The sequence below is a fragment of the Myzus persicae genome, unplaced genomic scaffold, assembly GCF_001856785.1.
Source record: "Myzus persicae strain clone G006 unplaced genomic scaffold, MPER_G0061.0, whole genome shotgun sequence".
Taxonomy (NCBI): Eukaryota; Metazoa; Arthropoda; class Insecta; order Hemiptera; family Aphididae; genus Myzus; species Myzus persicae.
In genome coordinates, this window is record NW_019104022.1 from 643,811 (window position 1) to 662,288 (window position 18,478).

The 18,478-nt window shown below is 33.1% G+C and overlaps 1 protein-coding gene across 1 annotated transcript; it reads left to right on the forward strand.

The window, feature by feature from the left end:
• Positions 1 to 1,751: 1,751 nt before the first annotated feature.
• Positions 1,752 to 9,738, forward strand: LOC111037704 (cuticle protein-like). The gene is made up of 3 exons (XM_022320423.1): positions 1,752 to 1,912; positions 6,780 to 6,951; positions 8,177 to 9,738. The coding sequence occupies exons 2-3, from the start codon at positions 6,853 to 6,855 to the stop codon at positions 9,080 to 9,082; spliced, it is 1,005 nt and encodes a 334-aa protein (XP_022176115.1). The 5' UTR covers positions 1,752 to 1,912; positions 6,780 to 6,852; the 3' UTR covers positions 9,083 to 9,738.
• Positions 9,739 to 18,478: the final 8,740 nt, after the last annotated feature.

Below are 18,478 nucleotides of genomic sequence, written 5' to 3' on the forward strand. Positions count from 1 at the left end.
TTTTATTACATTTTAGTTTGGAACAATTCCAAAAGACAAGTAAATTAATTTAAGACGTAATAACATTTTTCAAAATATCTTCTTTGGGAATTTTTTGACATTGGTAAATTTTTATTTTTTATTATTAGGTTAATTAGTTACATATTTATTAAACTATTTATCATCCATAAAATTGTCATAATTTTTGTCATACGCTTAACTATAATATCAATTTTTTTTTTGTCGGACCTTTCTGTTACAACCTGTACTTATAGGTAATAATCAATATGTCGTAATGTAATTTTTTTAATCGTGTAAAATGCAGTTTTTTGGATGTTATTGTATGAAAATCCAGTGATTTGCACTAGTACCTTATTAATTGGATAAAATCAATATTGCACCTATTGCACTATATAAGTTACAGTTTAAAAATGGACCCTTTTTTAGCTCTCAAATTTAGATGTATAGCTTATTTTTGTATTTTAAAAAAACAACTATGATCGAGTTCAGTTGAAATTTAGTTTTATTGCATTGTATTTTATCGTAAAATTATGATGATGGTTAATAATAATTTAAGATATGCTATATGTTCAGTATAAAGTATAAAATAAACAGTATAAACTTAAAGAAAATGAGATTTTTGATAATAATAGTTTTATAATTGTATTGAAAATGACTTGTTTCAGATTTCCACCACACCTCTGGGCTGAGCTACATTCCAGAGAGTCAAGGACTATTAATGGACAATGGTCCAGAATACCACCGTCACTTGAAATACCAATTTTACAATCCGCACCCATCAATGTAAGTCTTCAATCAAATGGACGAAAAACGAAAACTTTTATTTGCTCATATGCAGTGTTTATTTTTGAGCTTTTGGCTTGTGTTTGGATAATATTTTACACTTATGAGCTACATCAGCCAGAAAATCGTATACCTATGACATAAGGTACTTGAAACGTTATTAACGAATGATCTCAAACAGCTCCATATTATAAATTATATTTTAGTAGGTATCATGAGTAAAACCAGTACATTTTTAAATTTTTTCATTAATTGCATTCGTTTATTGTTCGATGTTATTATAGATTAACAGCGGTCAGCAGTTATGCAGTTGAGCAAGTTCATACTAAAACAACACTTTTCATGTATTATACATAGTGTGATTCAATTATAGAATAACTGTATGACACCAGTATATCAGTACAAATAATTAACTATTAATTTTAGTAAACTTAATAATGCTTGTGAAGCCACAATATGAAGTATCTATTTTTCATTAATGTTGTTAATTTCTATTTAAATGAGTATGGATATTATTACCATACATAACGGCATAACGCAATATGCACATTAAAAAAAAAAAATAAGAACGTATTTTTTATTAGACGTTAGTAAATATAGTAATTAAAATACGTCTATCTTATGTCTGCTACGGCAATAAATTATTATTGTTGTTATTATTATTATATTTTTTCAAGAATAAAAATTGCTTCACCTTATTACAAGTTTATCGTTTATCTATTACATTCTAATGCTGAAACAATTGACTCGGGAATTCACGTGGTTTGTCCTGTATAATAATACTCATGCGTGGGGGGTGCATAACACTGCACCATGCGTAAAACAAATACAAAATAAAACTAAAGCCGTTTCTAAGAGTCTGAACGGCGTGAGAGAGAGAACGAGTGATAGAGGGAGTGAGAGAGACGCTTAGAGAAAGAAAAATAAGAGAGGGATGGGAAGAAACTATATAGTGAAATCGGAAGTATATCAAGTCCAGCTCGTTGGTCTAAAGCATTTTAAAACGTCCAGTGCAACTGATTCAGCGTTCAGTGTGTTTTCGTATCCATTACGAGTTACTAAAGTCTGTGATCGGTTTTGTATTCAATACGTTATAACCTTTTTTTTTCGCAAGCCATATTACACTAAGGTAAGAATTTATTTTTAAAATATAAGCTACCCATAATCCATTCATATAAATAATTATTATAGTATGTTGATAAGAAATAATGCAATACATATTGTTATTGTACCTATACAGTTCTATGACGGCTTTCCATAATTTTATTTCTAATTTAAATTAAATAAATAATATTATTACAATAATTTTTTTATAATCGTTAAGATTTTTTTAATTGATAGCTTTTTCAATAACATTTTTTTTCAATTAGTTTAGCAGTAGTTAGTAAATTACGGATAAACGTACGTTACTTAGGTTTGGAATAAAAATGAATTACCTAAAATTAATACTTGATAAATAATTGATTGCAATAGTTATTTTTTTGATATTTGTTTCATAAATAAAATAGTGAGCCTTTAGGTTTACATCGAAAATATAATAGAACAACATATAACATAATAAATTGTCAGTTGACTATTATCAGGTTTTCACTGTCAAAAAAATTAGAAGCTAGAAAAGTTTTCATAGATGTTTTACAAAATATTTATTTTTGGTAGGAATTGTTGTAAGTTTTTTTTTTTTTTTATTGATCTTAACATAAAACATCGGTTGCTCTGGCCATTAGTTTGACATTAACTTATAATTAATTTAATGTTGTGATTACTTTGTGATATTGTGTGGCTTAAATTAAGTAATATAATTGTATTTCTTTTAAAAATTATATGATGTTGGTCGTTGATTTTAGGTCTGGTTTCAGTGCTTCTCCCATCTGTTCTAAAATATTTTGTTTTTTTCTTGTATCTCCGTATTTTTAGCATTCATTGATCATATGTTTGACCATGTATGTAGACCACTCCATATATATTTGATTTGCTACTATAGTGTCCATTTAATAATTAGTTGTAAAATCTTATTTGGTTATCTTTTCCGGATCAATTTAATCATATAGGCATCTGGTACATACACATAACATATTAGGTACATATCTATTATTATGTACATTAAATCAGTAGAGAGTGAAAAAATTCAAATATTTATTTATCACAATCATTTTTTGTAGCCTGTTGCCTGTTGGTTTAAACATTTAAATAATGTTGAGTATATATTTTTAATTTTTTTTAAATTTAAGTTTGATGTAATATCAATTGTTTGAATAATAAAAAAATTCTAAATTTCCTTCAAAAAACTTAATGTGACACATGATTTTTTCTAATAATCCTTCAATATGAATATCAAATAAAAGAAAATATGAAGTGGTAGATATGTATTACTATTTATAATATTTTATTTTTATTTATCTTAATTACAACATTAGTTAGGTACTATATGGGACCATTAATTTAAATGTAGATTTTTTTACACAAAATACTACATTTTTCTTTTCAAATTATGTCGCAAACATATCGATTTGTTTTATAAAATAATTAAAGTACCGATGTTGTTCTCTCGGTCTAGTCCAAGTGGGGCATATTTAGGTGGTGTATTAAGTTGAGTCGGAAACTTGAAGATGGTGAGGAATTATTACAGCTGTGTGGCATTCAGTTAAAATGTATGGGTACTGAGTAGTGAACTATTAGGCTAACACGGCAACACCACTGCAGAATTCACATATTGGAGCTTCTTTCCTTAACCTAACCTAACCTTTCCTTGTCACATTAGTAATGTACGAGTAAACTTGGTGTAGTCTATTGGTAGTATAATAGCACATGTATTATTTTAATTATAATATACTATAATTTACCTTAAGAAAAATTAAAAATATACACATATATTTAGAATTTTAACAATTAATAAGGGTGTAATATATTTTTTTGTTTCAACCTATCGGTTGTATCTATGATGCTGTAATTAACAATGTAAAATGCATTTATTACATAGAATAGCAATCGTGTATGGCACGTCCAACGGGCATAAGTATCTATACATATTACACTGTATTTATAAACTATAAAGGTCATATATATCTACCATAATACGTTCTCTGTTCAGCTATTTGAGTGGGTATCATTTAAGCTTCTTATACGTTTTGCAGAGCTTTATGATGGATTCTTTTAAAAATAAATTTATTTTCGTTGAGGACTTGAGCGGTATGATCCCGTTTAACGCAATATGACTTGATAAAAACAAAAATAGAGTTAAGTCGTTACGACGATACTGCATTCAATGCAGTACATCATATACTTATATTAAAGATGCTTCTTAAGTACATACCTGTTGGTTTTTAGTTACTTTACTAATCTGTAATGGTCATCAATGTCCGTTGTTAACGAGTCCTGCGTGGTCATCCCGCAGTGAAATAATGTTCTTGGAATTGATGGCCTGCAATTATGATGTTTCAGAATGTTATTTTGGATTTTTTCCCTCCGCTCTTGTTATACATATTTATATTATTTAGGTATGTCTGATATTGTATACATACAAATCCACGAAGGGAAGCACTTTCACTAAATACACCGTATACAATTATTCCGGATGTCATCGACACCTCGTTATTTTGTGTTTATGTGCCAACGAATACATTTTTGTTGGTTCAATTAGATAATAATATTATACCTGTACAACGGACAGAATAATTATGCTCGATTCATCCATCATGTGCGGCAGTTTATATATTATGTCATTATACTATTTTCCTCCCGCTAGGAACGTATCGATTTGTAACGGTAAACACGATAAAAGATCATTTATTCACGTTAGATAGTCATTACTCATTACAAACTTATTTATCATCGGGGAGATGTCAAATTCCAGTGAACATTTTATGTTCATGACAGTTTCGGATTTACATAACATTTTACGGAAAATGAAACCGTACACAATAGTTTATACTTTATACCTATAAAATGTACGTACGAAGTGTAATTTTAATTTTGTTATTCATTTCATTTATTAAGAAGTTATAATAATCGATCGATTTGAATTGGGGGAAAAAAATAACACTGGGATCAGGTTGGAATTGGTACCTATATAATCATACTTTATTACTTTATACTTGCTTATCTCTACTATATAATATACACATGCATTGTAAAATAATATTGCATATGGTAATACGCCTAATTAGTCTCTACTATATATTAGCTGTTGTGGCTATGAAAATCGAAACATGAAACAAATGAGATTATAGTTGAAACGTTTTAGCGGCAAAAAATGGATAGTCCGCGTATAGGTAAAATAAATTATAAAATATAATAATAATATGAACAATATCATACTCTCATAGATTCAATATATTTTATAATGATAATATATGAAACGTATAAACATTGGACGACATTGCGTATACCTAGTTCCGTTTAGGTTGAATTTTTCGGAAAAAGCTGAGTTGTTACAATAGATTCTTTGACTATGCCTACCTAGTTAAGCTTAAAAAAAATGAACTTTTTAACTACCTAGTCAATGGTCGCATCTTTGAATATACCTATTGTATAACAGTATACGAATCGAATAAACGATGTTTTTATATCTGTTAAGAGCCGACAACACGACGGTGGTACTTATGTATCCACGTGACCAACATCTCTTATGCATAATAATTAATGGCAGTAAAAATCCAACGACGGCCTCAGTGCTCTAGTAGTCTAGTGTATAACTTATAGTCGGTATATATTATAACTATGGAACGATTAGAAAAAAAATCGTCTTGGACCGACGACGACACGTTGGCGTGACAAACTCCGACAGTTAAAAACGCATACACGAGTATACATATTATTATAATAATATAATATATTACAATAAACTTATCCGATCGGGACGTGCCTGTATTACTAACGCGACCGTGACGAATATTATTATAGAGCGAGCGCCATTTATATACCGCGCGGGCCGTGCTTGTGCACATGGTATATAGGGCGCAGACGTGTTTGACGACGGTTTGTATTTATTTTGCGTTTATTTTATAAAGGACGCGTCACACCCGGACGTGTTGTCTCCGTCTAACAATTAGGTAACATGAAATATTTGAGTTCAGCATTTCCAATTTTGTGTTAACTTAAATATTAGAGCGGATTGATCTACTATTATTATAATCCCGAAGGGCCTAAGAACATTATTTGTGTTTGAGCAGTGTAATATGCGCATTTACTTATTATTAAACTTAGGGTACCTACGGTTAAGTAACAACAATTCTCTTCCCTTTATCACGAGTGTTTTTTCCAACAATTGAATTTCAAAGCAAGTGAGAGTGAACTGTGAGTGTGTCAAACTATTGAAATAAAAAAAAATGCTTGTATAACTCGTTTCAAAAATCAAAATTAAAATATAAGAAAAACATCTCTGTAGAGTTTTGACAGACCAAAAAAATGTCGTAACCTTTGAGTTTGATAACGAGTAAATTCACTCTGATATTAGAACCAAAGGGGTCCTTAACGGTAACTGCAGCTAAACATAAATTTACTGAAATGTTACGCACCTGTAAGAATGGAGTCAACTGCACGTGTGTGAGATGTCCTCTAAAACTCGGCATGTCGCGATATTCCGTCGTGCGCTCTGTTTATAATCACGTGATATAATATTATGTACCTAAATATATATATATATATATATGTATTTACTACTACTATGGTAGTTTATTATACGAGCGTACACAGTACGTATAATGCATTAGCCATTAATGGCGTACGCTTTTTTAACGCGAACTTATCGTCGCACGGTCGGTGGTGGTCAGCTGTCCGCGAACAAACAGACCGTAAATGACTAATATATTATCATATACTCGCAAGTCGTATACTACGCGTATACACATTTACATAATATTTCTATTAATATTGTTTGTATATTGAGGGTAAAGCATAATATTATGATAGCGGATATTAAAAAATAACTAAACGATATTGTATAATTTCATTTTTAAATCTCCGTCTAAACGTTCGTTGGTCGCGTTTATTTTTTGCAGGACGTCTCTCCGTCGTCATCGACTCAAGATCTCCAGTACTTTATCATCGTCAGCCACCCGCTGTACAGTCATCATGTTGGTCATCGTACCGTATCTGCCGGCGCTGTTGCTGTTGTCTGCCGCCGTGGCCGCGCGAGCGGGTCATTCCGTTCACGATCCGAACGAATATTACGTAAGTAGTTATTTTATTATCGTGATACACTCACACACACACACACGCACACACACTCATACACAACAATTTAGGTGTACAATTATTTTATTTTTTGTCCTGACGATATGGTCGAGCCCTATTGTTTTTTTGTGTATGCCGCCGCTGCCACCGATTAAAATATATTGTTATTGCGTTTTTCTAATTCAGAATAAGCACACGAACCGCGACACCGCGTACATTACTACGCGACATTGCGCATAATCGATCCGAGCGAGCGGCGAGCACTTATCCACTTGTACCACACTCCGGAACGTATATTTTATACATAATATGTTATAACTTACAAGCATTAAGAGGTCTATGGTTATGAGCGGTTATAACTCTGTTTCTGGAATTTCTCATGTTGTTTTCATTAAACGCTTGAAATGGACGTATTAAATCGGAGCGATTGGCCCAGGCCACTATTCACAGTCCGGGTTTCGTGTATATTGTGTAGAATTATTTTTGTTTCGTCACGCCCCCCCCCTATNCCCCCCCCCCCCCCCAAACACAACGTCCTTCGCTGTACCGCGAGTACTCGATCGTTTCACAACGGGTAAAAAACAAATGCCGCAAGATCAAAATTATAATTAGTTTATAACACGAAACGCGCCGTGCGGGGCGGTTTTCAAACGTCTCGGCGAGTTGCAAGTATAGTATTATACGCATCGTATCGACGACGACCAAATAACAATTATAATAATATTATGGGCACATTATTATACCTATGTAGTATACATACTATAATAAATTGTGTGAACCTGCAGCGCTGCGTATTGTTGCATAACGGAAGCGAATGGCTCTTGTACACAAAATATATTATTATTTATTATCAATAGTACACGTGCGCGAGCGCAGCTGGTTTCCCGTAAATCTAGTTTAGGTACCTATCTAATGAATCCATCGATAATAGACGTAGTTTCCACTCGTCGTCATTAGCGGTGTACAGTCGTTTTTAATAAATAATAATATATGCGATAGTAACTATTCGCAGTAGCCAGTAATAAATATTTAAGACAAATTTTTCAGCAGCGCGTGTCTGTAATAATAATGATAATAGTAATGATATGTAACGTAGTAAAATAATATGAATTTTAAATTATAATGTGTATCGCGTGGCGTAGAAATCCGGTTTTTGGGTCTTTGTGAGCCCGCGCCATTTGCAATCATCTTCATCCGTCAACATCGTGTTTTGTGTTCACAGAGCGAGCCCAACTATCATTTCAACTACGGCGTCAAGGACTTGCACACGGGTGACCTGAAGAGCCAATGGGAGCACCGAGAGGGAGACGTGGTCAAAGGATCGTACAGTCTGATGGAGCCGGACGGTTCCATAAGGACGGTCGACTATACGGCCGACAGCCATAACGGGTTCAATGCGGTCGTGTCCAAGAGCGGCCACAACGTTCACCCCGCCAAACACCACCAGCAACCACAACAGCGCCAACACCACCAACAGCAACAGCAACAACTGTCGCTGCACCAGACGTACAAGCAACAACCGCAGGCGCAGCAGACTTACAAGCAACAAACGCTGGCGCAGCAGCCGAATGCAGCGTATCAGGTGCCCCAGCAGTACAAGCCAGCGTTGGTCGCGTACAAGCAGGCGCCGCCGTCCAAGTACCCGCCGCCGCTCCAGTACCGCGGCTTCTACGGCAAGTCTTCGCCAACGGCCACTGCGTCCGCCGTCAACTATATGGCGTACCCGAACCACGTGCTCCAGGATTCCGACGTGGCCACGGCCACTCCTAAATACTACACTGCCGCCGCCGCCGCCGCCGCCGCTCCTCAGTATTACGCCGCGTCTCCAGCCGAATACGACGTCCAAGCCAAAGCCGAAGCCGAAGCCGCTCCGGAGTACTATTACTACACGTCGGCCGTGACTCCCGACGCCGAATCTCTGGCGTCGTCCCCGTCACCGTCGCCGACGCCAGACTCGGCCAAGGCCGGTCCCGTTTTGTTCCCGGCCGACAACGCCACGGCGGCGGCTGACACCACGTCCGACCGACCTTCGGCGTCGCCCACGCCAATCACTCTGCTCAAATACGAACCTGCGGACAACAACGGCGGCGGCCAACCTCTGTACGCCGACTACAACTATTACGCATAATCCAAGAAGTACATACATATATTGTATAGTTATTGTATGTCCCCCCGTCTTCCTGCCAAAAGAGATATTTTTTTTAGACTTTGCTCGTATTAATGATAATTTATATAATGATTATTGTCGCGTGTACAGTACTCCCTCTTTCCCCGCCACCCCCTTGACCCAATCGTAAGGATGAGCTGTTTTTTTTTTTTGATTACGGGACAAGTCTTCTTTCGACCCGCCTTACCCATATAATATAAGTACGAAATCGCGTTGTTTATACTTTGTTCCAACAGAAGAATTATCCTCGCGTTACGTCGTTACGATATGTTATTATTGTTACAAAGTTCGGTTTTCATATAAAAAACCACATTTCTAGTGAAATAAAACGTATACCTAGTCGCCGTGTAGGTACTCATATTTGCTTTCTATACCGGTCGAGTTATGCGTCTTCTCGCCGTTATTTCACATATCCACGTTTTCCCCATACGAGCTGTTCGATTTTTCTACTATGCAATCTACCTATATATTATATAATTGTAATACATTACGTAACAGTTTTTGAATCAAAAATGCTGTCCGCAAACGAACCATATATATTAATTACGTTAGTCGGACAAAACACCATACGCATCATATCATACCTTATTATATTATATTATACACCTTAGTGCAACCAAATATTTTGAATTATTATTATGTATATTTTAGATTTAGGACATTTACTATAGTCTTTGTAACGAAGTGCAATATTTGATTTGATCTTTTTCGTGTTTATTTAATGTTAATATAATTATTATTTGTATTTATAGTACATAATATAACGTATTTATAATTTAAAACACACGTTTTATGTGCATAGTATATATAAATATTATAATTTTTTTGAATAAATATTAATTGTTTTATATATAAAAACGATTTATTTTGCATTTATTTCCTCTTCGCTCAGTCGTGCAAAACAGAACATTTTTATAATTTGGAGTATAGACGAGCCGTTTATACACAGTCACTCGACGTGTGCGGAATGTGCAATAGATATTTATAACATATATGAATTCAAAACGGGCCGACGACTTCCTCTTTTTGACGATTTCATTAGGCCTCGGGATAGCGTGTGCTGCAGCTGGTGCCGTCGAATGTCTATTCGTACGTCGGACAGCGGTCAATTAAAAGTAGGCACCCACCAGCAGCTACAGTTCGAACAGGTATTTATAATGAATTTAATGTATAATAGGTGTATGCTCGTCATAAATCATTGCGCGTTCACTCGGCGTTAAGTGTAAACATATTATATGTATATAATACAACAACACGTATAATATTGTATGTATTTATAAATACCGGTATAATAATATATTGTGCGCCGTGTGCACACTTGTCAATTATAATTACGATATACGTTCGACATATTGAAACGGTCGCAATTATAATCACGGCTATAGATACTATGGTTGCACGACGATGAAAATTTTTTGACCGTGCAATGTTCTTATCAAAAACCTCGTGACTGCTAGCGCTTTCAGCGGAACTTGTAGTCTACCTAATCAATCAACTCGGTTCACCTTCACTTCACTTGAATGAGTTGAATTACTAATCTCAATTCTCAATTCTTTTAACGATTCTCAATTACCTATAATATACCTATATATACCTATAATTATGGCTATATAGTATATAGTTCCACCGAGGCACTAAATCATATTAAATCATAGCTCTCGCAAAGTTTCATATGAATATCATTATACTATAAGATACAATATGCATAAGTCATTTTTCGTAGAATTGTAAATTAATTTGTGTCAATTCTGAATTATTTGAAATTAACTGTGGAACACTAGTCAAAGTCATGTGAGTTGCCGATTTGGCTCACTCTGATTTAACTCATTCAGCTCATCTTTGATATTCAACTCTTTGAATCAAATAGTTCATGAACTACACACCTCTATGCAAATTGCAACGTACTCTGGAATTGTGCACTGGAACTGTGCAGTGTGCTGGGTGCGGGTGCCCACACATACTACATTGTACATAGTACATAATATGACTTATAGCAGGACACAGAGATTATAAAGTTATTGATTTTGTGATTAGTAATAACAGTTAATAGGTAGGTAATTATTAATATTTTGTATTTAATAAAACAACTATTATTATACACCTATATAATATTTAATAGTAATTAGACTGCATTAAATATTAATATTCACACAAAATAGGTTAAATGTAATCAAATAAATGTATATTATAATAGGTACATAATATATAAATATATTTATGTATGAACCAACTTTTATTTGAAAAAAAACCCGGGATTTGAAAAATAATATGACAACTTAATGGTACACCACAAATTCCGCTAAAAGCGCTAGTAATCTAGAGGTTTTTGATAAGAACATATAACGCCGTTTTCTTCTGCAACACGCTATATGCCGTCGCGCAACCATTCATATCTATAGCCGTGATTATAATGATAGTAATACAATAATGTATGTACCTAACGTGCGCACGCGCGTGTACATAATAATAATAATAATATGTATAATATATTATGCGGCCGCGCGGGTAACACTACTCGTACGTAATATTACTGTTATAGCAGTGTGAGTATCGCGTTTAAGTGTTTCATTTTCGAGAAACGTTTGGTCCATCGCCGCCGCCGGCGTTGTATTATAATTTATGATATGATAATATTATTGTGTTGTATATAATATAGGAAGTGCACGCACGCACGCACGCAGTTGACGAAGACGAATCTCGTGCTCGTGTGTGTTTCCGACCGGATGTGTTTTTCCGTTACGCCGCCGCCGCGGTCGTTCGCATTCGTCCGGTCTCTCTGATCTCGGATTCACGCCACATAATAATTTAATGGCTATAATATACTGTAATAATATAATACGCATTACTTCATTACATACGGATGTGTTATGTATATATAATATTTAAGTATATGTTTAACTACACGACGCGACCGTAAGTCGTCTATACACTCGTCGTACCTACATACGTATAATGTATATAATATAATATACTAAAACCTTCGGATACATCCGTGCGAATTTCCCGCCAACCGATGTCGACCCTTTGCAGTGTTCGTATTATTATACCGGACGTGGGAATCAAGCGTGGTGCATGAGAGTACAAGACAACATAGTATAATATATTATATAAATTAAAAAAAATACGAAAGCGCAATCGTCAACGCATAACATACGTATTTATTTCGTATAAATATATCGGACTATGGGGGTATGTTTCATACTTGTACATATAAAATGTATTCATTATTATATGCTGCACGCCTGCACCTGCACGTTATTGATAGAGGAGTATTGGTAGCTGGTATCACAATGACCATAACTGCTAAAGTATTATGACTAAAAATTGTCCGACCTATTTTTATTTTGATATTTCGAAAAAGTGAAACCCCCAAATCTTTCGTTTAATAATGAATTTATTGATTTCATTATTTTTTAAATTTTCAAGTATACTGCTTAAACACAATTTTTTAAATGCTTACAGTTTGAGTGTCCTATCCAGGTCCGATACAAACCACTATTTTCAAGCGAAACAGACATTTTATACTGCAAATTATTGTCCATTTTTTTTTATTTCATCAAAAATACTACATGGTTACATCTATTATTTATATAGTAAATATATTATTGTTGGTCGTACGTGTTGAATCTTTATTATGAGAGTTTGAAATTAGAAATTCGAGAATCACATCCAAGACTACAGGACTTGTGATATTGTTGCTATTACACGCACGAGAAACGCATTTTATGTCTGTTTTTCGTAAAACTGTTACGACATACGTGATACTTATGTTGACATGTTGTATAATATTAAAGTCATCTCTACGACTCTATATGCAATAATTATGCATTTTGCTCCTATATCGTCAAATACATTGTATTTCAGTATTTGGTCTATAAAAGTTAACAAGTTTGGTGCACCTAATCGTGAATTTTCATTGTTGATCCCACAATGTTCGCCGTTTAGAAAATATTAATGTACTACAGCCAGTCTACAGGTAACATGTATGTAATATGTAAAACGAAAATACTTGAGATACATATACCACAAACATACATACGCATGTGAGTTTTATGAGTTTATTATGAACATTCAAATTTACAAAAAACGGTTGAATTGTGTTGTACACGTATATACCTAACCTATATATATGTATGTAAAAAGCGTACTGCATAGTATATTATGTTTTTATCTACTGCAATGTATACACAAATAATTTAAAACGTAGTTCGTGTGAAATACTTAGGTACTACTTATCAAACTATTTTGGAAATGTAAAAAAATGTTATTTTAAGGTACCGATCAAATATTAATTTAAGTTTAATATTTAGATCGTTCATATAATTCCATATTTTCATGTATATATTCCAGTAGTATTCGTAGTAATATGCCCACAGTTAGAAAATTCAATAATTTTAAAAACAGAATTCTTCAAAATTAAATTACACTGCAGTTACACATATAATATGACATAAACATTTCGAAAATTCCATTGTAAATTTCCCCCGTTTTGGTGCTTTCGGTTCCAATCACCAAGGCTCAGGCGCTCAGCTATATGTAATCTGTGAACTAAATAAATAATAAGCTCAAATTACAATAAAAACGAATATGGATTAAGATCAGCTTCAATAATATTAAAACAATATACTAGATGTTATCTGATATTATTATTTTTAAAAATCTATTTCAGAGTTACAATCAATTGTTTTCTGATGGTGTATGGTCATAAATATTGAAGCACGTTTTATCGGGACCAGTTGGTAGCCAATAGCCATTGTAACTGTATGATGAGACCTTACGTAACAATTGTATATCGTGCAACTATTATAGATCATTAGATCCGTATCGATGATGTGGCCTTGGATTACATTTGATGTTCATTACCGATTAACGTCGAAAACTAAAATAAAATAGAACTAGATTTGGGTTTCAAAATCAATTTAATTGGACAACAATGATATTATGGTGATTGGTAGTTGCATTATTTTAGTTTTAAATTTAAATTCTATTAAAACAAATAGATGATTAAAGAACAGGGCTAAATAATATGATAATAATAACATGTATCGAGTGTAACACGGAGCATACGAGATCGACTAGTTTGATAAAAATAAAATGAACCGGTAAATAATTATTTGGACCAAACATGAAATAAGTAGTAAATTACTTGTTATGAAACAAGTCACATTTATTAGGGTATATGTAATATGTAGAATTAAATGCTGTACATATATAGAATGATATTATTATATTACTAAGTTAAAATATATACTCATATTTCATTCACCGGTAATCTGTTTTTTGAAATAGTAGATTTTAATTAAAATTATGAAACTCTTGTTTTTGTTTTCACATACAATTATGAGCACACCCAGATGTCCAGATTCGATAACATTTCAATAAAACACCAAATAATATAGGCTCGTTCAATATACATGCAGGTGTATTAAAGTCATTATATTGGTGTGCAAGCTCAGTACGACAGAACTAGAACACTATAACGCAACGCGATAGTAATTACATATTGTATTAAAAAAACAGTCTTTTCTAAATTTATTTTATTTCTATTTGATCAGATAAAAAGAACACTTATTTTAATGAAGAAATCAAATAAACTATATAAGGCACTTCTATTACTACTATAACTATATACATACAGACATAAAGTATTCAAATCAAAATCACATCTTAATGGAATTTGTGAAATGTAAAAAAACTAGTTCAACATATGTAGATAACTATTATAATATGTACACATTGTATACGCATTACGATTATTATGCGACGAAGTATGGACCAAAACAAAAATCTGATTATGTTTATTAGAGGCGAAAACGGGATCACGGAAAACGCCTAAAATTGTACTAAATACTTGTTTTGTTGGTCAGACTTGTCAGTAAAGTCGTGTTGGCCGTTGGCCGTGAAGTTCACCTCACCTCAGATTACAAGACAGCCGCTGCAGTGTCAAGAACATGACGCAGTTAGGATGGTCGTGAGTGCAGGTGTAGGTGAAAATGATTTTTAACGACGGACGGTAGGCGTAGTGTTTTTAATCGGCAATTTAGTATTATTACTACACGTTTACACAGAATTACAGTAATTTGCTAATTTTTGTGACTTATTTATGATTTCTATAGTTTTTCTATTCCATTACATATTACATAACACAAATACAAATTTGATCTAACGTGGCACGTGCCGACGGTGTTAAATTGAATATAATATAAAGATTTAACTAAATAAAAAATAGAAATCATAAAAAAAGTTATGAAGACCGTCTCCGTGTATGTGTATGATGATAAATGTTAATATTTCTGATAATCTCGTGATGATATTATATACAAATTGCAGTTTTAATCGTATTCACTAAAAATGATTTTGTATAGATGTCACTGTCGCGCTATATAGGATTAATCTTTCAATTTTTGACTTGTTCGACAAGTTAATAATTTGTTAGTTACTTGACTACCTTCAGACAATACCAGAGCATTATAAATTATAATATGCCTAATACAGTATTATGTATTATACAATACAGTTAGGTTATATTAATATTATATTACACAAAAATATTAAATACAATGAGAAATTTCCGTTCCTGCGAAATTCTGTATACATATATAATAATATAATATAATATAATAATGCTATTATATACGACTGTGAATACATCGTACGGAAAAAAGTGTTTTCTACGGGTAAAAAATATCACACCGGTTAATAACGAGTAACGACGAGAGCAGTAATAATATAATTGGATACACGGAACATAATAATATAATATAAATCATACACGAACCAATACTATGCGTCTAAGACGTATTCGGAGTACGGACAGTGGTTTTGTCCAGACAGACTTTCATTGATATAATAATAATTATATTATTGGTATATAGTATAATACTCGTATAATTATCAGATTCTCGGTCGGACGCCACTGGACTTCTGGAGCACTAAATTGTGGTGTCGCGGATGATTCGAAGGGGAAAATACCGGATACGATATTCCGGGAAGAGCAGTTTATGTGCTCAAGCATAAGAAGGACGCTCGATTTCTACAATAATAAACTTGTTATTATAATAATGATAATTGATAATATTATCTTATCTGATGTAACGTAAATCGTAATAATAGTAACAGCGTGCGTTCTTATAACTTCATTGAAAATAATACCACGCAACAATTAATAATTTATTGTTCTATAATAATTAATAATACATTAATACCAAATACCTATTGTTATTTTAGAGCTTTTGTTTTTCATATTTCATGAGTATGTTATTTTGGATATTATTCGGGTCATAAATATAATAATGTATTAAAGAGTTCCTATTGCAGACCACTAACAAATTTTGTATTTTTTAATATTTTTTTTTGCGGCACCCCTTATTATTTTTTCCATTATTATACAAATGATTAGTGCAGAGTATGAAATAAACTAATGAGTCAATAAGACAGAAATAACTGAACATAAATGTTTTTCAAAGAAAAGTAAATATTATTTTATGTAGATTCATGTATGAAACCTTACTAACCTGTATTATACGCGTGACATGTAAAAACAAATTTTTTCATAACTATCTGATGAGGTTACAAAAAATCTAGACGACATATTTTGGAAAACATGTTTGATTATTATTATTTATTCGTCTTCGTAGAGATTGAGAGAAATTGTACTTTTAAGATCCAAAACACACCATATATTTATAGAAAATTTTGGGATAATATGAGTATGCGTTCGGGGCGTCCGCGACTTAGAGAAATCAGTATAGTGAATATAGTGTTGGAGCAATACTATAATAAAGATTAACACTATATATAACTGCGGAAGAAGACGTTGCTATAATATACAGAGAGTAGAACAAATTAGAAATTATTATAACAGTCGTAAACGCGTCGTAAATAACGTTTTCGCATAATATAATGAATATTTAATAACGTATATACATATACAATTATTATTCGAGGGATTATGCGCGTGTCCTAGGTCAACACTACAGCAAGTCTGCGGCGCAATAAACGGACCATAAAAACGGTTGCGTGTACACAACCTATTCAAGTCTATAATAGTATTATAATTTTGTGCGGAGATTGACGCAAGTCGTTGAGAACAAAATTATTGTTTGTAGACATTATAATATTTTATTGTTTCACGTACACAGGGTGTTTATTTTTATTGCAGTTACACCCACATAGAGTTTCGACAAAACTTATCTTTTTTTGTATCGTATTTTAAAGTTGGTACATATTATGCAAATATAAATTTTGATATTATTGCCTTATTTTTCCCACCCTTATATCTGTTGATGTACCCCATAATCGAATTTTGATTTTTAAAAAGCAACCTGGAGCAGAATACTTATGTGAGAATCTTTAATGTTGATGCATATAGGTAAATATTGAATATAAACATTTTTTCTTTAAAAGTAAAGAAACGAGGATGTAATGTATACGATGTACCTCTTGACATTCGTGTTCCCTTATTTTGATTGAATAATTATTTTTAATTGTTTAATTTTATATCATTTGATGGAAATCTGTATTTATTTTTGTTGACGTCGCCGTGCAGCTACTCATCGGTGTATTAACGATTGACAAACATGATGACGTATGCTAAACGATCGACAAACATCAACTCCCTTCATTTGTTTTATTTTTCTTTCCTATGAACGTGGCCATTCCCACAGTTTGATCATCTAAATTTGAAAAAAAAAAAAAATAAAGCGTCTGCAGTGGTGGGTATTAATCAATACAAGCGTACTTGTAAAATGCATAAGATCGATATAAAAATGTCGAAACTCCAATTTTTTTTAAAAACAAACCACAGTTCATAGAAAAGTAAGACTACCTGCTTTGTGAGTGTTGATTGTTCAAAGAATCACCCTGTATAAATATACACATTATATTTATATTGTGTACACGGCTAATGCCCAATTCCATACCTATGATAGGCTTCAGTCGCGCGTAGCCTTATATGATGGTATAAGACTGTAATATACTATATAGGTACACACCATTGACTTCCGGTCGGACGTGCACATAAAAACGCAGACGGATGGCTGATACGCGGCGTTGATAGTGTTTAGACCGTATTATAATTACCATTTACCGTAGTTTCGGCGGGTAATGTAGGAAAGAAAAAGTCCGACCATAATTATTAATATGGCTATGTCTCCTCTCGGACAATTGTTTCGTCCGGATCTTCTTGCCGCCGCGCGGTCCCAAACGTTTTACGTTATAATATTATAATATCTATCATTGTTCTCAAGTCCGGCGGCGGTGAATTTCGTCAATTCCGAGAGAGCGGTGGCGGCGAAAAGCGAAACGAAACTAAGCATCCGAACAAACCAGTCGGACGAAAAATATTACGTAAACCGT